Raw genomic sequence first — 27,145 nt, 5'->3', positions numbered from 1 at the left:
AGCTTGTTGCTTTGATTCTAAACAAACATACTCTGTTGTTCATTAAACGGACATGGGGTTAGGAAACCTTGAACAGACTAGAGGGGACCATAACAAGCAAGGACTTTGATGATTTCAACAGTACAGGCTGCTTGGCTTCCTGTGATTGATAGTCCTGCTGGGAGGGCGGGGACCTCAGGTGAATGAAGGGAAATACCAAAATTTACCATCTTAAAGGTTCAAAAGTTGATTGCTAGACACATTCGCTAGATAACTGAAGGGACCAGCTCGCTGTCAGACTCTTTTTGTTAACCTGCCATTAACAGGACTGGAAATGAGACAAGCCTTTCGTCTCCACGCTGCTGGTTCAAATCCAGCCCAGGGTGGCAGTAACACCCGCTAGTAACTACCCAGTGCTCGGTATCCTGCTTGAAATGAATTTGGCAAGTTTCAGCCCATTTACTAGCAGACAAGTGTCCATATCACAAAGGCTAACATCACATCACAGCAGAGAGGACTAATGCAACCCCATGGTGACCGTCTCTGCAGAGAGGCAAAAGCTTAAATGGGGCACGGAGACACTCCTCTCTCTCTAGACATCAAGCACAAGGTGCGTTGTACTGGGGAGCAGTACAGAGAAAGCTTACACAATGGCTGCTGTACTGTACCTCTTTTGTGTACAAAGTGAGACTAATTACCAGCACTAAATTCACAGAGAGCTTAAATCTCGCTTTAGAGGTGGATGACATGGGTTCAGCATAACTGGTTCTCCTGTCTCTTGTTCCTGCTGCCCATATTTATTAATAAATTAACAACTGTACAGTGTCCACTCATTCTCACCACAACTTCAGCACTAGCTGAAACTAATTCCCGGCCCACTGGGTGCCCAGAGAGGCAGAAACAAGAGCCCATTTGTTGTACTGCATTGTACTTCTGGAAGTTCCACCTCTTGAAGATGGAACTTCCAGAAACAGAACCACAGCAACAGCCAGTCAGGTCCAATGCCCCCAAGTCATTGGTCAAAGGCAGCTTGGGAGGGCGGGGGGCACAGGGGGCAGCCTATCAGCTGGGGCTGTAGAGGTTCAGAGGGAAAGACTTTACATTTTCTCCTTCAAAATGGGAAATAACAATGCAAGTCATTAATCCTTGCTCTGAGGAGGTCCTGAAACTCCTATTACTCTATCAGAGCTCATTAGCAAAGCCAGACAAACAGCATGGAGTCCAGAGCCTAATCCTTTGTTGTTACAGTAAACAGTTCCCCTGATAAATATCTGCCAGGGCAGGAGTGAGGTGGATCATTACTGGCGATTTACTCAGTGCTGCAGCCACTTGCGGTCTCCCACTTTGCAATCAAAGTGTTTATCTCCTCAATTAAGGTAATGGGTCTTTTACACAGAAGAAAGCTATAAACCTCTCCAGTAAGGAAGTGTGTACATGGGGCAATTGACTGGCATAGCTTTAGCGTAACAGCAAAGCAAAAGAACTTTATTCCAGGACAGAGCACCCACACAGCGAATCAGTTGGTCATAGCTCTAGCAGAATAGCTTCTTCCACGATAGTTATGCTGGTTGATCTGTTTGCGTGGACAAGCCCTGTGCCTTGCTGGGAGAAGATCAACAGAAATAGGAATCAGAGGGAAGCGGGTGTCTGAAGTACAACATCAAGAACACTGAGCTTTTGAAGAAGGGGCCAACTCCAGCCACCTGCATTACCGCATGTTCATCTCCTCCACCACTACTCTCTCTACCATATCCCATTCTGCAGTTGGGGAGTCACTCAAAGTGGTTGAGTGTTGCCCAGTCTCACCCTGAGAATTACCAACTCCTTTGTGATCTTTCAGTTCCAACTTAAAATGTTCCTTTCCTCTTTGGGTTCTACTTGACTCATTCTCAAGTGCTCTGTGACACTGTGGCTAGAGACTGCTGAGTTGCATCAGCAGAGGGCCAGGATCTGAGAATTAGCGGGCAATATAAACATTGATGTTTAAATAAGGTCACAGGAAAGAAAGGTACACTGAGAGTTAAAGCTGAGGTTCACCCTGTTGTGCCTAGGCATGGCAAAACCTCAGCTCAGCTCAAAGCTTTTACTGGCACAACAAGCTATACAAGTGTTGCCAAAGCGTATAAAAGACAGGCCCCTGGGGTGTCCATCAGTGGTGGCTATGGTACAGTGTGCATCATCATCTCAGCTCATAGCAATCCCAGACACAGCAGGACAAGTCAATAACAGTGCAACCTTGGCAAGAGTTCACACTGAAGTTGCTAAGAGACCCCTCTCATCCACACGGAGCTGAGTGTTTTTAGAAGCAGCATTTCAGCATGCACAGCTGTGCTTGGAATGCTCTGACCCACACTGAGCAAGCTCCCAGCAGATTCCTCCTTGCATGACACTGCAGCCTGGAGGTGTTACCTCTGTTGTTTGAAGGCAACATATTACTCAAAGCTGTTATTGCATCTTTGGTCAGGTTCCCATCATGAATTCCATATGTTCTTTCTCTCTGCCCCTCCAGCTCCTGCTGTAGTCTCATGACAGCTCAGCTCCGATCAGTTCTCATTTGATGCCACTGGCTTGGAGATAGCTAAGAGAGTAAGTCATCTGTCCTCCAGGATGCCAGCACCTTCCCCCAGTGCTTTCTGGCTTTGCAGGAGGGAAGCAATGGCATTTGGGTGCTTTGGGAGTGGTCAGCTGTCAACTGCCCTACTCTTAAGAAATTTCAGCTCAAATGGACATTTTAAAGGAGCAACAACCAGTTTATAAAATACAATGGCTAGCTATGGAAGGGGAATGCATTCATTTTCAAGGACTGGTGTTTAGTTTCAGTATAACTGGTTGAGGTGAAAGTGAACTTCTGTAATGATAAGCAGCAGGTAACATATAGAGATATACCTATCTCACAGAACTGGAAGGGACTTGAAGATCATTGGGTCCCACCCCCTGCCTTCACTAGCAGGACCAAGTACTGATTTTGCCCCAGATCCCTTAATGGCCCCCTCAAGGACTGAACTCACAACCCTGGGTTTAGCAGGCCAATGCTCAAACCACAGAGCTATCCCTCCCCCCAGACAAGACATTTTCTAGAAACTGAAACACAGTCAGTGTAACTTTAAGGAAAAATCTGTTCCTTCCATTGGTATCGTATCTTCTGCCCTCTAGGTCTCTGCATGGCAGGAGAAACCAGTAGGAGGAAGGGAGCTCTGAAGTTAACTTGTGCTGCCATATTCCTTGTAACCTGGCTTGTTGTGCAGTATTTGTACATCTTTGAATTGTGAATGTGGAATCTTAACTGACTATCTGAAGAGTCTGACAATGAAGAGAGGCTCTAGTTTCTCTCTGGGGGTATGTCTACGCAGCAACTAGACACCTGTGGCTGGCCTGTGGCAGCCGACTCAGGCTTGTGGGGCCATTTCATCGCTGGGCAGCTAAGTTCCCCCTAAAGTGGGCGTCACAACAGCCTATTAAGCACCACACAGGCGCTCAGGGCTGCAGTGGGGAGAGATTCCTCTCCCCTAGCCCCGGACCCAACCCAGCCCTGCCACAGGCCCTGGCCTGGACCTGCCATGGCCATGAGAGAGGTGCCCCTCTCCAGGCCCTAACCCAGCAGCCATGGGAGAGGCATCAATCCCGCAGTCCCACCCCTGGAGCTGCTGCGGGGAGAGGTAGCTGGGAAGAGTTCTCTCTCCCCGTCGTAGTCTGCACCCCAAACCCCTCATCCCTGGCCTCACCCCAGAGCCCACACCCTCAGCTGAAGCTCTCACCCCACCCCATCCCTCTGCCCCAGTCCTGAGCCCCTCCCACACTCTGAAGCCCTTGGCCCCATCCCCGCCACATGAATTTTGTTGTGTGCACCACTGTGGAGGTGACGTGTCACACAGCACCTCCACATTGGTGCACATAACAAAATTAATTCTGCACCTGAGTGGGAAAAATTTGGTGGAACACTGTTATGCAGATTTCTGGGCTCAGGCTAGAGCCAGAGCCAGAGCTGTCGGACCCTGTGACGAGGCAGGGCTCCAGAGCACAGACCCCAAGTCCACACAGCAACGAAACAGCCCTGCAGCCCAAGCCCCATGAGCCTGAGTCGACTGGCATGGGCCAGCCACAGGTGTCTTGATGCTGCGTAGACACACTCCTAGAGCTAACACTATTATTGCAGAGCTCTACCAGCTCTCCTCAAAGGACATGGTCATAATGGTCCCTTCTGACCTTAAAATCTATTAATCTCTGGCTATTGCTATCGATACTGCTGCATCAGAAGTAGACAATCAAGGCAAGGAGCTCTAATGGGGGAATCAAAAGAAAATACTGCTGGAAAAGAATATTAAGTGACGGAAGAACAAAAACAAGAGAATGGAACAACAACAGTTGCATCTTCTGAGAACTGGGGAAATTGATTCTGTTTAAAGAACAATCACATATGGGCTCTAAGTAGCCGCATCTGGATCTGAAACCATTTGATGTGTTTCATCTGAAACATCTTTTTAAACAAACCAACCAACCAACCTCCAAAGGGCATGCTCTGGACTTCTCCCAAAGCTGTACATGCTTCAGAAAATGCAATTATCTCCAGTTTCACTGGCTGGATTAAGAAGGTGCCAGGGATGTTTTGGGGTGAAGAGGGCAGGTTTGTGTTGGCATGACACATGGGAGTGAAACAGCCAAGTGAACTAGATAAGATCTTTCAAATGTTCAGGCATTTTGAAGATCGTGTCTATTTCATTTTGTTGCACATATGAAGTGGAAGAATGGCCCAGCGGTGTGGGGAAGGACAGAGAAGAGCTGTGCTGATGGAGGGGAAGCAAAAAGGAGCCTCTTAAATTCTTTGTGCTTTTACTGTGATTTACCTGCAAGGGGGAGGTCTGGAAGGTCTCTGTGTTTGTTGACTCCTTTGCTGAGCAGCTTTGCATTACTGTAAGCAGTATGCCTCTGTGAAACAAGCAAGCATAGACAAATTCATCAGGAAATGTTACCATTAGATAAATGGCCAATCAGGGAGAGGAAGAGGCCTCATTCACTCACGTAGGAGAATGAGAGATATTCTGTTCTATTCAGCATCTTATATCATGCTCCTCACTCTAGTACCTGAGCACCTTCCAGCAGTGGATTAAGCAACGTGACTAACATCTGTCATGAGTTCTTTGTTCTCTTGCCCTCTGCCCAGGAGGAGAAACATGAACCGTGCAGTGTCTTGTTTTGGCCGGGTGTGTCTTATTTTTTATTTAATATAAATATACCTGTTGCTATGTGTTTATGTTAGAGAAGGCAAGGTCAAAGAAATGTGCCTTGCACTTGGAGTACAAAGGGGTAAGGTCTGGGAAGGACCTTGGTTCCTGTAAGAGTTCATTCCACAATCTCAGACTGCCCTGGGAGAAAGTTCTGTCTCCTGGATGACGAGCAGTCTGGAGGATCCCTGCTTCTACCCTCTGAGATTGCTGGGTGGCCCTTCAATCATCTGGCCATAAAAATTAAAGTAGAGGATCGGGAAAATTACTTTTCAGTTAGTGATGGATTTGGCTCCCAACCACCTGCAGCTTCTGTGGGTGCGGCTACATAACACTCTGGAGCCCAAAGAAGCGAGTCAGGGTCGACAGATCCAGACCAGCAGGGCTCGCAGTAGCGCTCTAGAAAAAGCTGCAGAGACAGTGGTTTGAAGTTGCAGCTTGGGCTCTGAAGCCTAGGGAGAGGGAGGGGTGCTTCAGAGCCCGAGCTGCAACTTCAAAGCACTGTCTCTGTAGCTCTTTCTAGAGCACTACTGCGAGCCCTGCTAGCCTGAATCTGCCGAGCATGGCTGGGAGCTTGCTCACACAGGCTCCAAAATGCTGTCGACAGACCCTTTTTTTCAAAGATTTTCCTTTTGGTAAGCAAAGTGTCAGAAAGAATTTGGTGCTGCAGACCCAAAGTGATAGCATCTGCTGCTCCCAGCCCCTCCTCCTTCAGCTCCAACTTGATTAACCAGACACAAAAGGGCTCCTTTTTCACCTGCAGGCCAGCTGCCAGCTTTCAGCACTGCCCATCAGCCTGGCATTGAGAGAAGCTGCCAGGACATTTGTTTAATCCCACTCTTAATTTCCTTTCTGACTCTGCAAAGGAAACATATTCTCATGCTCACTAAGTACTTTTTCAGGGTTCAGCCAGGCTTCCAACCACAGCTCCAGCGTCCAATGCTGACAGCCATCCAGACAAGCTTCTTTCTGCCCTCTTTGCTAGGAAGTTGGCCAGGGATTTAGACCCCAATTCCAGAAAGTGCCAAATCCCATTTTAGTCACTGGGAATTGAGGGTGCTCAGCATCTTTCAGCAATAGGCTTTTACAACTGCCTGCTTTCAGGGCTGGTTTCTAGTGAGGCATTTGCCATCCTGCATCTTAGCTGCCCTTCTCTCACTCTGCTGCTGTCCTCATTCATAATAAGAGGAAAACTTTAATAGACTTTAGAATCCGAAGGAATAGTCAAATCCTGAAGTCCTTACTCAGTCTTTTAACAGAAGCTGCAGGTGCTCAGCATCTCTCAGCTCTGGCACAGACAGTTTAGTTCTGACCTTTGCTCATAGATCAAAGAATCTGAAAACTTCACTCTTCTCCTGGAAGTAGCCAAGATATGAATTGAGATTCAGGGAATTAAAGGGTTGTTGCAGTTCAGAGTCCAGTGAAACTGAGAAACAAAAGACATCTAAAAGACAGCTCAATAAAAGGAGGGCTCTAACTCACCATATGACCTAACTATAGTATCTATCTGATACACATCTCTCCAGTATGTGTAAATAAGTCAGATTCCTCAGTGAAATTATCGGGAGTTCTCAGAGCTTCTCTATGAGTTTAGATTCTCACATCCTTGCCGCTCTTTCTTCTTAGCCCACACAGATACAAAATACAAGTTCAATAACATCTGTAATTATGCAAAGGTTATCAAACCTCATGCTTTCTGGTGCCAGAAAATCAGTACAGGGGTCAAGAATAAATTCCCATTTTTCTTCCACCATGCACATTATATAATTGGCCAGGTACATAATGGGGAGGGGGTTTCACCTTTCTCCGAAGCATCAGGCATAGGTCTCCTGATAGAGGTTGGATATTGAAACAGATGGACCTATTTGATAAGGCAGAGCTTACATTCCTGAGTTTCTAGATACATGAATCTCAAGCTAAGACCAACAGAAAGAGAGAGACAGAGACCAATGGATAGAAGGAGAGAGGGAGGGGGATAGGGATTACTTGTATAATTTAGCCCCTTTTCTTTTATTGGGTCATGATTTCCAGTAAACATATCCCGTCTGGGTCAACCTAGAAGACCATCTCATTTTCTTTCTGTTTTTTTAATATAATCACCAGCAGGGCCAGATGACAGAAAATAAGCTCCAATTTCCTGAGAAATGACTGCAGGCAGAAAGGAGGGAAAAGGATCTTTGTCACCACAGAAACCGTCTTTTATAACAATTAGTCAAAGCACTCCAGTTTGTGAGACATAGGCCTTGATTTCTTTGCGGCTATGTTTGCAGGAGACCTGCCAGTATTCAAGCCTGGTGCCTGAGCTAATTTAACCTTGCATAGTCTGTGTAGACAACACACACCAAAGTCATGATCCTTTAGGGTATGGAAAATAATCTACTCTGTATGGGAAAGCATGAGATTAGTGTGACGTTATTGATATAAACTATGACCATACAGATCATTGCTGCAACCACTGTTAAATATTTGCAGCAATTATTGTACAAAGATTGTCATGTGAGGTGTCTATAAAGAGGTTATGATTTGCTGGTTATGATGATGCTATTAGTATGTGTGTATCATTTTTGTAGTTGAAGTTATGAATATTGGCTCTGTACTTGTATCTCAATGTGTTTTGATTCTACGAAGCCTCAGTGAAGCATTTGGGCAGCATCTTGAGAAGGAACTATTCTCAGGAAGTGTACAATCAAGAAATACTTAATTGACAATGAACTTTGGCAGATGCCAATCCACATCTAAGCTTTCCTGGGAATGTTCAAACTAACATGTAAACAATGGCATCAGCCTGTAAAGAACTGAGTCATGAATAGACATGTAACTTGCCCATGGGACTCTAAACTCCATCTTGCTGTGATTTTCCACATCAGAACAAAGGGGTGTCCTCCCACAGGGAGAGAAGATAAAAGACCATGGAAATGCCTCCATTTTGTCTTCAATCCTGCTTCTGACCTCTGGAGGAACCTTGCTACAAACTGAAGCTTTGAACAAAGGACTGAATGAGCCATCCCAGCTGTGGATGTACTCCAGAGACTTGATTTGAACCTGCAGTTTATTCCATCACTGCTACAAGCCTGAACCAAGAACTTGGCCATTACTGTATGTAATTGATTTCATTTAACCAATTTTAGCTCTCATATATATTTCTTTCCTTTTATGAATAAACCCTTAGATTCTAAAGCAGGGGTAGGCAACCTATGGAACACGTGCCAAAGGTGGCACGCAAGCTGATTTTAAGTGGCACTCACACTGCCCAGGTGCTGGCCACCAGTCCGGGGCCTCTGCATTTTAAATTTAATTTTAAATGAAGCTTCTTAAGCATTTTAAAAATCTTATTTACTTTACATACAACAATAGTTTAGTTATATATTATGGACTTATAGAAAGAGATCTTCTAAAAACGTTAAAATGTATTACTAGCACGCAAAACCTTAAATTAGAGTGAATAAATGAAGACTCGGCACAGCACTTCTGAAAGGGTGCTGACCCTTGTTCTAAAGGATTGGCAACAGCATGATTTGTGGGTAAGATCTGATTATATATTGGACTTGGGTCTGGGGCTTGGTCCTTTGGGATCTTGAGAACCATTTTTCTTTTACTGGAGTATTGGTTTCATAACCATTCATCCCCATAACAAGTGGCACTGGCGGTGATATTGGGAAACTGGAGTGTCTAAGGGAATCGCTTGTAAGACTTCTGGTTAGCCAGTGGGGTAAAACCAAAGTCCTCTCTGTCTAGCTGGTTTGCTGTGCCTTAGAAGTGAAGAAACCCCAGCCTTGGGCTGGAACTGCCCTGCTCTAAGCAATTTGTCTTGAATTGATACTCTCAGAAGTGTCCCGCCAGAGGCAGCATGGTTACAAGTGGGTACACAATACCAGGCCTTATCCAGTTCTCAAGGGCACAGTCTATCTCTTCTACGGCTGGGCAAAGCTGATGGACTTCAATTGGTTGGTAAAAGTGGGGCTAATTGACTTGAGGTGGATAATTATTTTATACTTGTTCTGCATTCACACCTCGGTACAGAGCCCACTAGGTGTCTCTAAATGCTTTACATGCTCCCAGGAGAGCTTTCAGGAATATTTCTGTGCCTAGAACAATGACTGGCCAAACAGGCCCAAAAAGGCAAATGATGCGAGTGGACAGATAGCATATAGTGATAGAGGCTAGTGATAATATGGTATACATGCTACTACCAAAATCCGTGAAATGCCACTGTGTCTGCTTTCCCATCATTCCCAGAGGCAGTATTTCTGGTAATGTCACATCACAGCACTGAAAGTTACCAACAGAATGTTAATTGGCTGATGCAGTAACCTCAGAAACACCACATTCCAGACGAGTTGCATTCTGGGAGAAAAATCAAAACATAGCAACCATCATCAGCCCTGAATAGCCACAGGCTGATTTGGTATCTTGGGGCATACTTCCTCAGGAACATTTACCATCTTTCTTCTCACTACCCTTCCTTAACACACATGCTAAATACCTGGTTGAGTTTGACATTCATCTTAACTCACTCTAAATGATCAAAACCTACTTTCCTGGTCAATACTGATTAAAGTTCTGAAGTGGATTCCAAAGAGTTCACACCCACCCCGGGGGGCCTTCAGCCAGGAGATAAAACAGGAGCTCACTTTGATCCCTGTACCCTGTTAGAACTCCAGCATTTGATCTTCCACAGAAAATAAAACACATGCATTTCCCCTTTCCCTGACTACATGGTGATGTGCTGAAGCCATGTCATGGAGTAGGAAACCCTGCAACTACCCAGCCCAATCCTAAATAGAGGAAAGATCTTCTGGAACCTGCATGGGGGAAACAGCGGCTGCTGGGGCTGTCCTCACTGGAATTCCACTCAGAGGGCTCCTGGGGACCTTGTGAACTGTGATACTCTGCCCAGTGCTCCCTGCAAGAAGGGAAGGAAACATTTATATTTCAGACCAGTCTGAAAGAAGAGGTCATGATGTTCTTTTCCCCCTCCTCTCCCACCACTCATGTCTGAACAAGGACCTGATGGCACTGAGTCCATTTCAATGTACTTTAGCATCAGTTGGCGAAAACCTTAGAAGAGGTGATTGGGGGAGGGGAGCATGATAGAGGTCTACAAAATCATGAATGGTGTGGAAAGAATGACTAGGGAAGTGTTATTTATTGCTTCACATAACACAAGAACCAAGTCATCCGATTAAATTAACAGGCAACTGGTTTAAAACAAATGTAAGAAAGCACTACTTCACACAAACGCACAGTCAACCGAGGGATGTTGTGAAGGCCAAAAGTGTAACTGGCTTCAAAAAAGAATTAGATAAGTTCATGGATGATGGTCCATCAATGGCTATTAGACAAGATGGTGAAGGATGCTACCACACATGCCAGCTGTCCTTAAAACTCCAACTGCCAAAAACTGGGACTGGACAACAGGGGATGAATCAACTCAAAATTATCCTGTTCTGTTCATTCCCTCTGAAGCAGCTGGCACTGGTCACTGTCGGAAGACAGGATACTAAGCTAGATGGACCATTGGTCTGACCCAGTCTGGCAGTTCTTATGTTCTGTAGCACTGCTAAAACCAATATCCACTGGGATGCAAGATGGGGGCAGCAGATGTCAGAAGAATTAGCTGTTTGCCAGCTGAAGCTTAACTATTTGAAATTTTAATGAAAAAAAACCAAACCCAAAACCTATTCTATCCCAGAGTAAAGGGATAGAGTACCTGAGCATCCCAAGTCAAATGACTTGATGAGTGACTTGACAGTAGCTGCAGACTCTGAGGGAGTGGGTGATGCCCTGCTGACACAGACTCCTTGCCAGCGGTTGGTGGTATCTGCTTCTACAGAATTCACATCCTCAGTTGTCAGCCTGAAAAGTAGAAATCAGAACAAAGTCAGAGGCAACAGGAAGCACAAGAAAATATTCACTCTACAGAAAGGAACTTCCTAAGGCACAAGTACCTTCTCCTGTAAGGCCTCCATCATGTACTCCCCCATTATAATAATGCTTAGGTTCTTTTCTTCTTCAAAGCACCCAGTGATAAGCCTCACAAATCCCCTGGGAGATCAAGAAATATCATCTCCATTCACAGGAAAGGAATCCAAGGTACAGAGATGTTAAGTGACTTGCCCTGGGTCATAGTGAGTCAGTGACAAAGTTGGAATTTCCTGACATTCAGTCCTGTGTTGAAAGTTCTATACTCATGACTACCTTTCTCGAGTCCTCATATTCTCATCTATAGATGCTAATTTTGGATCCTTCTCATATGGAAAGAATATCAGGCTGTTGTGGCCTACCAACTGCCTAGCAACCTCCATGTCTGGTGGGCTTCAGAGGCCTTAAAGGCCTAGGACTGAACCCCCGCCCCCCATTCTGAAAAACCTCCAATAAATATGTCCTTTTCTGTCTTGTACACCCCCATGATCCTAACACACATCCAAATATACCATCTCCCGAAACGTTGCCGATTAACTAGTCCTCTTTCAAGCTAGCAACATAATGGAGTGGCTGATATGGAACTCGATTAATAAAGAATTACAGGAGGGTAATATAATTAATGGCAATCAACATGCATTATGGGAAATAGATATCTTTTTTTATGAGATTATAAGTTTGGTTCAAAAAGGTAATAGTGTTGATATAATAATAAATGTACTTCTGTAAGGCATGTGACTTGGTACCACACAATATTTTAATTAAGAAACCTGAATGATACAAAATCACCATTAAATATATTAAAACCTGGCTGATACGTCTCAAAAACGTAATTGTAAATTGGGAATCATCCTCAAGCAGGTATGTTTCTATACTATTCGACACTTTTATGAATGACCTCACAGAAAACAAAATCATTACTGACAAAGCTTGCAGATGACACAGAGACAGAGGGAATGGTCAATAATGAAGAGGACAGGTCAGAGATAGAGAGCAATCTGAATCATTTGGTAAGCTGGTACTTACAGGATAGGGGACTCTATCCTAGGAAGCACTGACTCTGAAAAAGACTTGGCGATAATGGTCGATAATCAGCTGAACATGAGCTACCTGTGCAATGCTGTGGCTAAAAGGGCAAATGTGATCCATGGAAATATAAACAAGGGAGTATTAAGTAGGCGTGAAGAGGTTATTTTACCTCCGTGTTTGGCACTGGTGTGACAGCTACTGGAAAACTGTGTTCCATTCTCGTGTCCACAATTCAAAAGGATGTTGATAAATTGGAAAGGGTTCAGAGAAGAGCCAAGAGAATGATTAAAGTGCCTTATAGTGAGACACTCAAGGAACTCAATCTACTTAGCTTATTAAAGAGAAGGTTACAGGTTGATTTGTTCATCAACATGGGGAACAGAAATATGATAATAGAAGGCTCTTCAGTCTAGCAGAGAAAGGTATAATAAGATCCAATGGCTGGAAGTTAGTTAAAGCTAGACAGACTAGAAATGCACAATTTTTCCTTTTTTTTTTTAAACAGTGGAGGTAACTGACTATTGGAACAACCCATCAATGACTGTGGTAGAGTCTCAATCACTGGACATTTTAAACCAAGACTGGATGTTTTTCTAAAAGATATGGTCTAGTTCAACCACAGCTATTGGACTTGAAACAGAAATTAATCCAAGAAAGTCCTATGGTTTGTGTTATGCAGAAGCCAAACTAGATGATCAAAATAGCCTCTTCTAGTTCTATAACCTATTCATCCAACTGGGGGTTGCCCAGGAGCTGACTATACATTCTTGGCAGCCCTACCCCCCAGGCCAGCTTTGACCTCAGACAACTAATTTATGCTTCAGCAAAGCTGGCTGAGATGGCTGAGGCTAGTTATTTACAGAGTCTATTACATTGTTTTCATGATTTACCAGCTATTGAAGCTAATCGGACTGATCTACAGGTCCCAGGGCACCACTGCTTTCCTCATGAAGAAGTGGGCTGGGAATCGAGAGCTATGCAAACAAGGAAAGAGCTATGAATTCAGCACAAGAATGGATCCAGAACTCCCTGGAGAAAGTGCCTACAGGGCTGCACAGTTCCTGCTGGGCTAAAAATAGGGGTCAATCTTTTTATTTTATTTTCCTTTTTGAATAGTTGTTTCTAAAAATGAAAGAGGCTTGCGGGGGGAGGGGGTGTCAATGAATGACAGCAAAAATAGTGATTCATGCTTCTATTTCTGGCCATGCTCAAGGAGGTGCTGTCTGAAAGCAGACACTGGCTACTTCTTTGCTAATTCATTCAGGCTCCCTGTGAGCCAGAAGGAGCCTGAGGCGGCAGATGGCTTGAGAAAAGCCATTTCATTCCATTCTCCAGCTAATCCAAAGAGGAGGAAAGGAAAAGGTGGATGAGATTCACTGAGCTCTGAGGGATCCAGTGTTTTGATGATTAGCCCTAAATCCTCTCCCAACCCCAGACCCCTCTCGGCTTCATTAAACACAAACAACAAGTCAACAGGCAGCAGCATCTGGACTTCATTTGTAAGAAAACACAAAGGCTAAAAGGAGTCCTGCAGCTAATGAAACATGAGGGAAAGCATGGACTTCCGCCGCAGGATGCCCAGTATGGGTGAACCAATCATTTCAATGCATTTCTCTGTAAGGAAGTAATAAACGAGCCCATTATGCAGTGTCTGCATGATCTCCAAGGTAGAAAGAGAATGTGAGGTTTGCGGCTTAATGTTAGAGTTAGGAAAGCCCGTATGTACACACAGCTCTGGGCAAGTTAATAAAGCTGGCGGGTAAAGCCAAGCCAAGGGTATTGCTCAGTGAGCCAAAGCCCCATCTGAGCTATGGGAGCTCACTGTAGATTCTACCCAGGGGAAAAAGTAAACATATGAAGTGATAAACACATGTTAAGGGGTGAGGGCCATCAATAGGAGAGCCCTATTGGCTTGCCTAAGCCTTATCTCACGGATCAGGATGAAAGTCAGAGCAGGGCTAAAGTCCTCATCTCTCGAGTTGAGCTAGTGAATCTTCTAGTTGCATAAACATTTCCAGAATGAGATTAAATACGAAATACATTATCCCATGGCTCATATCCCTGGAAGTCTGCTGAGACATCACACCTCAATACATTAACATTTCAACTGGATAGATATCTAAGCTGCCACCTGGCCTGATTCTGCTTGAACACTTCGTGATCTTAGCCTCTAAACATGCCCTGAAATAAGTTTCTGGGACTAAATCTCACCATGCCGCGATGGTGAGGTCTCCCCAGCTGGAAATCTCACCATGGTGCTTGGGACCGGCTTTCTCTAACTCACGTCACACAGGCCATCCTGGTTTGACTTGCTCACTGCTTTTCAGTTTTGAAAACAAAATTAATAAAATGGGGGTTGGGGAGGAGTGAAAGAGACGGGCTCCTAAAATCTCTTATTCAGTAGGGAAAGGTCAGCTCCTACTTCTGCTTGGCTCATGATGTCGGGCCTCAATCACTCGTTACATTTTAAAAAAAGCAGCTGTGTGCTTTCTCCCACACTCCCCTCCTTTTTGGAAAGAGCTCTGTATAAACACCCACAAAGACACTTCATTGCCCTTCTTCAGATCCCTCTTCAAAACTCCCCTTTCCAGGGATGTCTACAATGATTAGGCTGTTGGTGTGCAGAAACCATTGCCTATCATGCTGATCAATAGTGCTTCATTGTTTCCTTGTACCCAACCCCCCATCTGCCTGTATCCATCTTGTCTTACACTTCGACTGTAGCACCTTTGGGGCAGGGATTGTCTTTTTGTTCAGTGTCTGTGCAGGGCCGAGCACAATGGGGTCCTGATCCATGTCGGGGCTGCTCGGTGATACAGTAATATAAATAATAATACTCCAAGTCCCTGTTGACAAACAGAAATCACAGACTTTGCCTCCTTAACCTTAAAGGCTTGAAGAAGTGCAACTCACAAGAGCAAACACATTCAGAAAGATGGCACAAGAACATGACCCAGCATGAGTAATGCCAAGCCATAGCTTAAGAGCCAAACTCCTCCTCCCAGTGCACAAAATTCATTTACAAAAGACTTGTTGGATAGTCCGAGCCATATTATCTAAGCCCTTGCACAGAGAGGAGGGAACGTGAACAAAATGCAACCTACCACTATTGCTTTGCTTGAAAACCTGGGATGAAATGTTATACAGTTACCACCACTGGAGTGTGGCAGCTCCAGAAGGAAGCCAGAACTATTCCGCTGTGGGGGAGTTAGAACGTGAGTGGTTTTACATCACTTAACTTGATTCCCCAGGAAGGTGAGATATTTGAAGCATTAGAGGAAAGCTTACTGGCAACCAGGGCCGGATCTAGCTTTTTTGCAGCCCAAAGCGGCAAAGAGGAAGGGGGGGGGGGGAAAGCCACAATTGGTGGCACTTTGGTGGCTGCTCTTCTGCACCGCTTCATTCTTCGGTGGCAATTTGGAAGCCCAAGAGGGACTGAGGGGCCCGCCGCCGAATTGCCACTGAAGACCTGGACGTGTCGCCCTCTTCCATGGGCTGCCCCAAGCACCAGCTTGCTGTGCTGGTGCCTGGAGCTGGCCAGGCTGGCAACAGCTGGTCACCGTGTTTGTTCTTCAGGTCTGGATTACATGAATAATAGCGAGTCAGAAAGGTGCCAACCTTGCTGTGGCTAGCGTGTCGACTATGGGATCAGGTAGGCTAGATATGCTTAGGGAAAGCAGCAGCAATAATGTGGGACTGTGTTGTTTGTACATTTCTGAACTCCGAAGTTCCTTCTTTCTAAAGCAGACTGAGCAGCTCTGTTGGGGGTAACTATTCTGCTGCCTGAGAGATCTCAGGGTATCCTTTGCTGGAGTTCCTGGCATTGTGGTTACAAAGTGATTTGTGACTCTTCCTCAGTTGCAACGGAGACAAAAAAACAGCACACACAGCTGCTGATACGCAGAACTGAAAAGAGGCCAGGAACAGGCAGCAGACACTTCTGGACAATTACACATTTATTTTGCACTTCCATGTATTTTTTTAAACATATAAAAAAACATTGAACAATTGCCAGCACAGATAATAAAGAGAGGCAACACAAGTGCGCGTACACTTATGTAACATGGCACAGTGGCATGGGCCATGCCACAATCACGAGAGCTCTTAGCATTCATAGAATTTGCTGCCCAGAGGCCATGGCCCTGCTAGGTCTTCTCAACCAAGGAAGGAGTGGAGACCATAGAGCCAAAAAGTGAACCTCTAGTCCCACAAGTGATTGATCTCTGATTGTCTTCTCAGTTTCTCCTTGGTATCCAGGAAAGCTTTCCCAGTGTCTTCAGCTGTTAGGAAAGATGCAAGCAAATTCTCCTGACCATATACTTCACCTGAATTTAAGAGAATGGGAATGACTTTCCTTTAGGGGAACATCCGTTGCTTTTCCTTCTGATCCCTCTGCTTGCAGTACAGGACAAGCAGCTAATTTTTATCCCATGGATGTGGCTGCACCTGATCTGGCAGAATAGAAATATACAGGAGGATATGCTGCAGCCAGCTTCTTTCAAACGTCTATGACACGAGTCAGTTGCTGCCACCTGGTGGCGAAGCCATTGTCAATGCTGCATCAAAAACCTCAAACACCCAGGCAGTTTATACTGAATAAGCAGCAATCTAATCTTCATATGTAATCTCCACTTGGCTCTCACACCCACATGCAAAACCCAGAATCATTAGAAAATATATATGCATATAAAGTTATATATAGTACATAATGTGTGTGCATAACATGATACATCTTAGGGCATGCCTTCACTGGCAATGTTAAAGCACTGCCATGGCATAGTGCTGGGAGAGAGCTCTCTCAGCACGCTAAAACACACACCTCCAGAGGGCAATAGCATCCAGTGCTGGTGCACTGTCTACACTGGAACTTTACAGCTCTGAAACCTGAACAACACCTTCAAAAGGTGAGCCTGGGAGCTTTTCCAGACACTAATAACCATGGACTGAATAAAGACACTGGATGTATGGCTTAGTACAACCCACCTATCCTCCTTTTCTGTTCTTTGACAGCAGAGGTGTTAACTGGCCACTTCACTTTGAATGGTCCCTGAAAACATGTGTTAACAACCTACCCTAAACAATCTGTTCCACCTCCTGTTTAACTGCAGCACTCTGAGGTCAGGTCTACACTCAAAAGTTATGTCAATCCAGCTATGTTCACTCGGGTGTGAAAAATCCACCCCCCAGAGTGAGATAGGTAAGGTGACCTATCCACTAGTGTAGACAACCTAACTACTGCCTTTCCAGGAAGTGGATTACCTACACTGACAGGAGAACCCCTCCTGCCATTGTAGCATTTCAGGTGTAGACAAGTCCCAAGTACCTTTCCCAGATCTAAAGAAAAGCTGTGGGTAGCTTGAAAGCTTGCCTCTCCCATCAACAGAAGTTGGTCTAAGAAAAGCTATTACCTCACCCACTCTGTCTCTCTACACCCACACACAACTCTTTTTTACAAAACTTTTAAATGTATGATTGCAAAAGCAGCCATCCCCTACTACAGTCAATGGATAGGTTCAGTCCCCAAATCCCTGTGATCAATCCCGAGGGTTTTGGTTTCTTTTCAATTGGTTTAAATGGATTCAAAACTGTTTACACCTCAAATATGCTTCAAAAGAGAGCAGCCTGTTGAAGCCAAAGGACCAGGCTCCTTTGGGTCAAGCGGTTGCTCCTGGGGAAAGGCGTATCAGAACTGCATTCACACGCTGTAGTGCTCTGTACTTTTTGGGGGTGGTAAAAATCTGGCTCTTCGGATTGAGGTGCTTTTTCCAATTGAAACTTCCCTTTTCAGGCTGAAGGCATTGTCTGAGGTGTCCTTGTCATGGCAAGATCAGGCCTGGCTTTGCATCCCTCCAGGACTGTGCTAGCTGGCAGAGACTGGGCACCTGTGGAGACAGAGACAAACATGGGGGAGGGGATATATAAAACAATACAACAGTTCAAAAGTGCAGTTGTCCGTGTTTTACCCAAAGCAGCCCACTGTCACTAAATAAAGGAGCAGCCAGAACACTGATTATGCTTTTGGGACCAAACTTACATCTACCTCCTTAGCAGAGACTGAGTTGCCATATGGCATTCAAGAGGCTGCCCCTCCACCAGGTATACTCTATGGCATTTCCCCTCATGCAGTCTCCTTCAATGCACAGATGCTGGCATAGACAGGAAAATAAAATGCAGTGACCAGATTCCCCAGGAAAGATCTCCTTTGGGGCGAGACAGGATACATGGTGCAGAAAACTGAGGAGGAGGTAGTGTCTGCTATGCACTGACACACACACACCCACTGCTCACTTGGGATACTACTGACCTGGCACACTGATAAGAGCCTCAAGCAAAGAAAAGTCAGGGCTCGTCTACACTGGCAAGTTTCTGCACAGTAAAGCAGGTTTTTGCGCTCAAACTGCAGCCGTGGACACACTGACAAGCCACTTTGTATGCAGAAACTTCTCAGTTGCAGCGCTTTTAAAAAAACACCTTGACAAGAGTCAAACGGGTATTTGTGCAGAGGCTCTAGCGCTCTACTGCCAGTGTAGACACTTGTTTGCTTTCTGCACTGTAATTGGCCTCCAGAGCAGTCCCATAATGCCTCTAGTGACCGCTCAGCTCATTATTTTGAACTCGGCTGCCCTGGAGACATGCGCCCCTCTCCTTTCAAAGCACCGTTTCTGACAGCCCTTGCATGCTGTGCTGATCTGCTCTGAGACACAAAGCAAACCATTAACATGGAATGCTCTTGCTGTTGAACACCGGGGCAGGTTTCTGTGTATGTGTGTGAGAGAGAGAGACTGCTGTGCAGAGAGCCCAGGGAGAGAGGCAGGGGCTGATGTTGGGGTTTCCCCCTCCCCCAGGACTGGTTGCTGCCTGCCACTGTCTGAACTTACAAGACAGCATGCTGACACACTGTCCCCAAAAACACACAGTCTCTCTCCTCTGCTCCATACACACACACACCCTCCCTGTCATACACTCTTCCCTCCCCCCACTTCAGTTGAAAAGCAGCTGGCAATGTAGTTGGATGCCCATGGAACAATGGGATTGGGAAATGCATCATGTGAAACTATGCCGGCCCCTTGAGACATTGCAAACTCTTCCCAAAGCACCTTATGGCCAGTTGCACAGTGGGATAGCTACCACAATGCACTGCTGTCTTTGCCATGGCAAGAGCTGCTAATGTGGATGTGCTTCAGCATCACAACGAACAGTGTGGACACACAACAGCATTTTAATAAAAGTGATATAACTTGTGGCGCAGAACCTGCCAGTGTAGACATACCCTTAGAAGAGACACAGTGAGTCAACTGAATTAACTTCTGCTTATATCCCCTGGGATGCATACCCATTAGGGAGAAGGGTCGGTTTGGCTCACAGCTCTTGCTTTGTACTGATCAGTGCTTTAGCTGTGAAAATCTGGAAATGAGTGGGAAGTCACAAAAAATTCTTGAATCTGCTTAATCTTGGAGTCATATAAAGATAAATACAGCACAGCGACATGATTAGCTAATGATACTGCAAAAAAATACATCCCTTGGCTGAAGGAATTAAACATTTTAAGCCAGGGAACATATTTTAAAGAATGTGTATGTGAGAATTTCCCCGGCTTTCCCCTTTACTAATCAATTTGCGCTGTTGTGTACGGGAACTTGCCCAGGCACTGCAGTGTCTCTGTTCCAGTCAGGGCTTCTGTTTCTGGGCAGGTCTACACTTAAAACGCTGCAGCTGCACCACTTTAGCGCTTCAGCGAACATGCTACTACGCGGACAGGAGAGCTTCTCCTGCTGGCGCAGATAATCCACCTCCTTGAGACGCAGTAGCTATGTCGATGGGAGAAGCCCTCCCATTGACATAACCCCCAATGGAGACACTGGTTCTCCACTTGCAAGGTACTCCCTTCTCTTAATGTGTCATTATATAATACCTGCATCTGTAACTTTCACTCCATGCACCTGAACAAGTGAAGTTTTTTACCCATGAAAGCTTTTACCCAAATAAATCTGTTAGTCTTTAAGGTGCCACCAGACTCCTTGCTGATTTTGCGGATACAGACTAACACAGCTACCCCGATACTTGAGACAGTGCTATGCTGGCATTGCTGCATCGCTCAGGGGTGTGGATTTTTCACACTCCCTAAGCGACGCAGTTATACTAATGTCAGTTTATAGAGTGGAATCCGGGCCTCAGGTTTCTTACACCAAAAAGACTGGTGATATAATCCATTTTGGCCCCAAAACCCTTGGAGAGCAGCTGAGTTAACAGCTCAACCTGGCCCATCCAAAATGCCCCCTTCTCTCATTTAAGTGAGAGCAGAGTGATCTGAAGCAAACCTCTGTAAGACAGAACAGCTGCAAAACACAGGCACAAGGAGCAGCACATCAGCACATACACACTGACATTAGGTTTAATACACAGATTACAAGCTTAATTTCAGGAGATCGTGCATTTTACACTGCCATGCTGTGGCACTTGAGACATGGCTGCAGGAGGAAGGGTAGAAGCAAATTAGTGGGAGAGATCAGGATCCTCATTTTCACCTTCCTTTCAGTCACTTGGTTAGATCTCTTTTGTTCTAGAGCGGCTCTTTTAATTGTGGGAATAACTGTTTGGTCTTCAGCACAGTCCTCTTGGACCAAAGGTTCTCTCATGGATTGGTTTGAGGCATATGGATTATCCTCCCATTGTGCACACAGCAGGACCCGTGGGCTGGCAGGGTAACTTCACCAAACCTGAAGAGGAGAATGATGTCTCACCCCTGCACTGTGCTAGTCACAACATTAACAGACCAGGCTGGAATGTCAGTGTGTATGGAGGTCAATCGGGCCACATCACCCACTAAGGTAACTTCCTACAGCCACTTGCTTCCTTTGTGAGTGTTATGGATTCAATTTAGCAGGTCTTTTCCACTGCTGACATTCCTGATTATAAAGCAGCTAACAGAAGTTAGACCTGACGTTCTGAGTGGATGAGAGAGAGTTGTGCAACAGTGTATTGTAAAACTTGTGGTTTTTATGCCTAAAAAGACTATTAATCTGTACGTAGAATGTTAGAAAAGGCTCCAGTCCAAACCTATGACTTGTATGTTTCAGTTTGTATTTTCTTAGGACAAGTACTAAGATTAATTTCAGGCCAGTGTATTAAGTGAACTTCTCCTTTCCACACCCCATTTCTTTGCCTTAGTATTGTCCAGCCCCTCCCTCTTCCCAACATTCTTAATCACAGAATTAGACAGTTACTCTGTGTTAAAGATACCCTTGAGAGGCTCTTACCTTCATTCAGATGGACTCTGATGACCCCATCAGGGCATTTTCTGCAAGTTCTTTGGCTGTTCCTGAACCAAAAATGACTTTGTCTGATTAGAAAAACGTAAAGGTGAAACCAAACTTAGCTGGAGTCAGGAACTCAGGCAGCCACAGGCAAATACTAAAATGACCAGGATCTCTTAGGTGGTAAATTGGCTTCAGTTTGGTTTACGATGTAGGTTCCAACAAGCCCCCAGAGACGGCTGAGCTATTGTCAAAAAACCTTTGAGCAGCAAACTCTTTGGAAGGTGCATTTCTCCAATGGAGCTTAAAATCAGACAAGAAACTTTCCAGGGGATCGTCTGACATTCTGCTTAATGCACAGTTGCTCAGTATTAGCAAATGTGAGAGATATTTTACAGATCTTGTTTATGTGTCACATGCACCAGACTGGTCCTGCTAGTACCTAGCATGTGTTACAAGTCACTGCATGGAATAGAATTCAGTGTTGGTTTTGGCCAGTGGTCCTTGGGGACTTTGATTGGAGCAATATTGAGTTCACCCCAGGAATTTCAGGTAAAGAAGGATGTGTTGCTGGGCACGAACAGTGGCCCAAGGAATGTGAGGGTAATCTGGATGTAACACCAGTTCGCAGCAGTAGCCCCACAGACTTCAGGGACTGGTTTAATGAAGAGACAGTACAAGTTTTAAAAATTTCACTGCCAGCTGTTTTGGGGCCCAATTTAGAATGGCTTCTCTGGCTCCTACATGCCATTCTTTGCTGCCGTTCTGGCTAGAATGACCTATGCTGGGACAGATTTGAATGGGGATCACTCAATTACACCAGGAGGGTAACAGATGCAGAAACTTTCACTAGTGAGGATATGACTCTCAGCTCGGCACCTGCCCTTTGAAGAGAATTTATGTTGTCCACTGCAGAATGTATTTCAGGTTCCATGTCCAAAGTAGTACAACAAGGAAGCTAGACAGACAGACAGGTGAACAGAGACAACCATATATATATATAAAGCATAGCACAGAATTGACTTCTTAATTAAAAGCATGTAATTGGGGAATTGGCTTAGACTCAAATTTCTTTTCCTGCCTTGGCTGGAAGCTCCTATCATGCCCACAGCAGGCATGGCAGCCTGTCTGATTCTCTCCTCCTGGAAATGTCTGCATGTATGAATTACAGGGATCTGGTTTTAACAGGAGCATACTTGACTGAGGCTCTGATACACCTCACCCTGAGAGCTATAACAATGCAGCCACATTCCAATTCCTTGGGAGAGAACAGCCTACTTCTGAAACAAACAAGCCTTCTCCTACCATACCTTTACATTCAAAGTTACTTCTTTCTTTAGATGGGAACTGAAAGACTCTGTACCTCCAATGACCTCCCTTGACTCTTATGGTTACAATAGGACTAAGATCTTAAGTAGGCCAGGGAGGAAAGCTGGTGGAATTTTTCAAATAGTTTATTCATCAAGAAATGCAGTTTCAGTTGATCCGAAACTATTTGCAAATACAACAAGAATTCACCAAATAGTTTTGGTAAAAATGTTCATTTTTGGGCCCTAGACACCATTCCAAAACCAGCCAGAGGAAGAGGAAATGGTGGGGAACTGCCCACCTTATAAGCTTAAGCCCAGCGGTTAGGGCACTCAGCTGGGATATGGAGGACCTAGGTTCAATTTCTCACTGCCTGATGTGGAGCAGGGCTCTGAACTTGGGTCTCCTGCACTGCAGGAGAGAGTGCTCAAACCACTGGTCTCCTCGGTCTCTCTTGCTGAAACTGTTTTACTGTGTATAAATGATCCAATAGTTATCGGAGCAGGAACTTGAGCTTGAGTCTCCCATCTCCCAGGTGAGTGCCATAACCACCAGGTACAGAGATATTCTCACTCTTTCTCGTCAGCCCAATGACTATTAAAGTACAACAGCCTCAGCATGAGATGGCGTATAGCAGCATGGCTCCGGCGCCAGAGGTCTGCAGGCATAACCCCACAGTGGACTCAGCCCATGCTGATGGAAGGGGTTTTTCCACTGGCATAGGCCCACCTCCCTGAGCAAGCTCTGCAGAAGCATTGACACCTAGCTGTATCTTCCCTGGGGGCCAGGGCTGGCATAACTACATCAATCAGGGGGTGGAGTTTTTCACACCTCTCAGGGATTTAGCTATGTCAGCCTAAATATTAAGTGTAGATTAGGCCTGAGAGAGACCTGCCCCAGAATATCCCACAGTCCAGCGGTCAGGACACTCCCTTGCAATGGGGGAGATATAAATTCCAAAGCCTGCTCCATATCAGGCAGAGGGAAGAACTGAACCCTGGCCCCGGCAGGCGCAGGGAGTGCCCTTACCATTGAGCTAAAGGCAATAAGGAACACAGCAGCACCTTCATCATCTCTTCCTCCTCTGTTCTGTGAATCTAGCATTTCTCCTCCTTTGCTTTTATTTTTAAAGTGTGCCTGGAAATGGAACATTTCATTTGATAACAATTCTGGTTGAGATCGACTTTTCAATTTTCTGTTTTGGTGAAAGTGAAACTGAGGTTTTTTGGTTTTATGTTTTGTTTCATTGTTTGTAACTTCCAGAGAACTGAAACATCAGTTGTTCACCCAGCTTTAACTGGATGCTGTGTTCCTCATCCTGCTCTCAGCATCTGTAATGCCATCAGCATTAGCAATGGAAACACATAGCGCAGAATGAGAATCTTGGCTGACAATTTGATTGTCTCCCTTTTGTTTTAAAAATGTATTCGCTGGTAGCTTTTCATTCCACACATATCAGGAACCCGATTACCGAAACTTGGATCTTAAAACACATTCTTTTAAAAAACATTTCTGCCTATTTAAGGCAGGAATTGTGATTCATTCTCCCCCACAAAGCCTTCCCTGATCCCTCGCCACTCCCATCCCATCCCTTCTGTGCAATGGCTACTCCGGAAGCTATTGCATGGTAAATATCGAGACAATATGAGCAGTACAAGCTTCACTGCATTACCCCTCAAAGAACTGGCAGAACTCATTGTATTACAATGGCTGCCACATTCAGTTTCCATGGCCTTACTGGGGGAGAGAGATTCAGGGGAGTGTAGGGAGAGAGATTCAGGGGAGTGTAGGGAAGCAGGGCAAACTTGGCATGTTTTTGGTAAGTAACTTCCTTCCCTACCTCCCTTAGCTGTGCAGCTCTCTTTTCATTGGCTCTGTACAGATATAACCTCTGCAGCCCTGAATCTGCCTGCACCAGTGCATTAGCAGCATGTGGTACTGCCCTCTTTATAAATCTCAGCCCTCTTTCCTACATCCCTTCATTTCCTACGTTCCTTCAGTTCCGTTCTGTAATTGTACTACTAAGCATTATAAAACTTTTTGGAATCAAAGATGCTTCACAAAATACCTTGCACTGCATGAAAACCCTGATACATGCTTCCAACTCCTACTGCATAACTCACACCTGGCCCTTACATGCAAAGTGGTTGCCTCCTCGAGAGTGAGCACAGCGTGTACTGCTCACAGAATCTGTGGCATATCTCTCGATTATTTTAAAGTGCATGTGATAATCCAAGGGTTAAAGGGGAAGACTAACTTGAATCTAGCAACACTGAAGCCCATGAGACTATCCCAACTGTACAGCTCTGTCTCATTTTAGGCGGGGGTTCCGTTCCGCGGTTAGCGCGTAAAGCGAAAACCGCGTGTAGTCAAAATTACATTGATTTGAATGGCGGGTGGAATCACCCGCACTACAGAAAGAGTATTTAAATTGTTCTTTTTCTTTTTGCCGACCGTGTAAAGCTGAAATCGCGCACGTTAAATGCGCGTAAGATGTGACAGACCTGTACCTTAAATGTTCTCACAACATAAAATTACTTCTGGGTGAAATGTTAACTTTCACAGAGGGATCAGACTCAGATCATTCTACTAAGCTCAAAACTGGGGGACAGGGAGAGGATCACCATCAAGGGCTTGCCGCCCAGGGTGAGGATTTCCCAATATTCTCATCAACCATTTAGTCAGCATGTACTGGACTTGCAGAACATAAAAGTCCAGCAAGTCCCTATTTTTGCCTACAACAGTGCAACCCAGGTTTTCATCTCAAAATAGGCAGCTAATTTTCAGCTTGTCCCATGAGATATGTTCAGCCATCCTAGCGTCATTGCAAAACAGCAAGGGGCTTAACCCAACTGTGCAGTCAATTATGGAGGCAATAATACATTGCTCAACAGAGTCCAAAGGACAAAGCTGCAGGATAAATACTGGTGACCACTCTTATTTAATCATACTCATCTGTGTATAAAGATCATTGCCATCCACACAAACAGCTGAAAACCTTAAGGCATCTAGTCATTAGGTAACCCTTACAAAGTCTAACCTCATGGCCCAGCTGGGGGAACTGGAGAGCACCTAAGACAGACAAAACCAGAGACAACTTAAAAGAAGACAAAACCTGCCAGAGGGATTAAAACCAGACAACATACACATCTGGGTCAATGCAAAGTTAGAGGCAAAGCACCATCTGCATGCACATTAGCTGCCACAGAGACAAGGACCTGGCCCTTGTGAGCGACTGACCTGCTGCTGCCCTGCAGTTCCTCCAGCTCCTTCTGCAGCTTGGCATTTTTCTCCTCTTCCTCCTGGAGCCTCCTCTTCACCACCCGCAGCTCCTGCTGAGCCTCACACTTGATATCATTGGCTACCACCACTGCAGTCTGTAGGTCAGCTTGAAAACGCCTCCACTCCTCTGCATCTTCCTAGAAAAGGCAAGTACAAATATGGGCTGAGCACTGTGGGGACTGTCTCTACTAGAAATGGCCACATCACACATTGCAAATCTCTTTCTCAGTGATCACTGATCACTTTTGTTTTGTGTGTCAGAGTTTCATGATCATGCTGAGGTCGCAACAGATGTGTGTCATTTGGTAATGACAGGATTGTCCCAAAAAACGGACACTAATTTGTGTTACCTTTTCCATCTGAAAAAGGAAACAGAGTACTTATTACCATTATCCACTTCTCTAACAATCTGAGGGTTGCGACAGCACTGGTGAGCACATATTGCTGTGGAAAGATGAGCTCCTTTCTGCTTCATGTCCCATCATCAGCTATACAGCACTGGCCATCCCAAAGCAGGGGAAGTTCATGGAGAAAGAAGCACAAGTGTCCAGGAGACCCTAGACTAAACCACTGCAAATTACAGGAGACTCATCCTATTCCTCAGCTCCCTCATTGACTGCCACATCTGCTTCCCCTTCTTTGGGGAGAAAGGTACTGAATAAAGCAGAAAGGAGGTGCTCTGATATTCAGGTATCAGATGGAGTTGGCATTCCAGCATTTTTGGTTTGTGCATATATTCACTATGGAAATCACTGCCAGAGACAAAGGGCTAGATCTCAACATAAATGTCCTAGTGATGTCAGTAGGACATCTGCATGTGGACTGATGGCCTGGGATGGTTTTTTATATGGAACACAGACACTTGGACAGAAACACGTCTTCTCTAGGTCAGTAACAGAACTTTAGCAAGCTTGTTCTATCAGCAGCAGCAAATGGGCTTTGCCTGCTGTGATGGTCAGTAGCACAGTTATTTAAAAACTTTTCTCTGTATATTAGTTAGTTAATATTTGTACATAGCTTTGAAATGTAATGTGCTACCTAGGTGCCAAGGATTATTACTTGCTTGTAGGATATGTGTTTCTTAGATGCTAATGTAACAGGCAGATCTTCTGGGCCTGTTAAATGTTGCTTCACATGGAGATAGAGGCCTGC

At 45.1% G+C, this 27,145-nt stretch overlaps 1 protein-coding gene across 7 annotated transcripts in view; it reads right to left on the bottom strand.

The window, feature by feature from the left end:
- Nucleotides 1-27,145, bottom strand: part of SPECC1 (sperm antigen with calponin homology and coiled-coil domains 1) — a 160,978-nt gene that overhangs the window by 41,207 nt on the left and 92,626 nt on the right. For 4 of the 7 annotated variants that reach the window (XM_030537135.1, XM_030537132.1, XM_030537133.1 and 1 more), the window contains 4 exons: nt 25,952-26,130; nt 10,909-11,054; nt 10,001-10,101; nt 4,821-4,902 (listed from right to left, as the gene is read on the bottom strand). In XM_030537135.1, the coding sequence (XP_030392995.1) occupies nt 4,821-4,902; nt 10,001-10,101; nt 10,909-11,054; nt 25,952-26,130 (508 nt within the window). Of the gene's footprint in view, nt 1-4,820; nt 4,903-10,000; nt 10,102-10,908; nt 11,055-16,090; nt 18,032-21,406; nt 21,490-25,951; nt 26,131-27,145 lie in introns of those variants that run through there. The other 3 variants (XM_030537136.1, XM_030537137.1, XM_030537138.1) reach the window with 3 other exon arrangements.

The sequence above is a fragment of the Gopherus evgoodei genome, chromosome 17 (genome assembly GCF_007399415.2).
Source record: "Gopherus evgoodei ecotype Sinaloan lineage chromosome 17, rGopEvg1_v1.p, whole genome shotgun sequence".
In the NCBI taxonomy this organism is placed as follows: Eukaryota; Metazoa; Chordata; order Testudines; family Testudinidae; genus Gopherus; species Gopherus evgoodei.
Note: the sequence above shows the minus strand (reverse complement) of the source record. Positions and strands in the feature narration are given on the sequence as shown.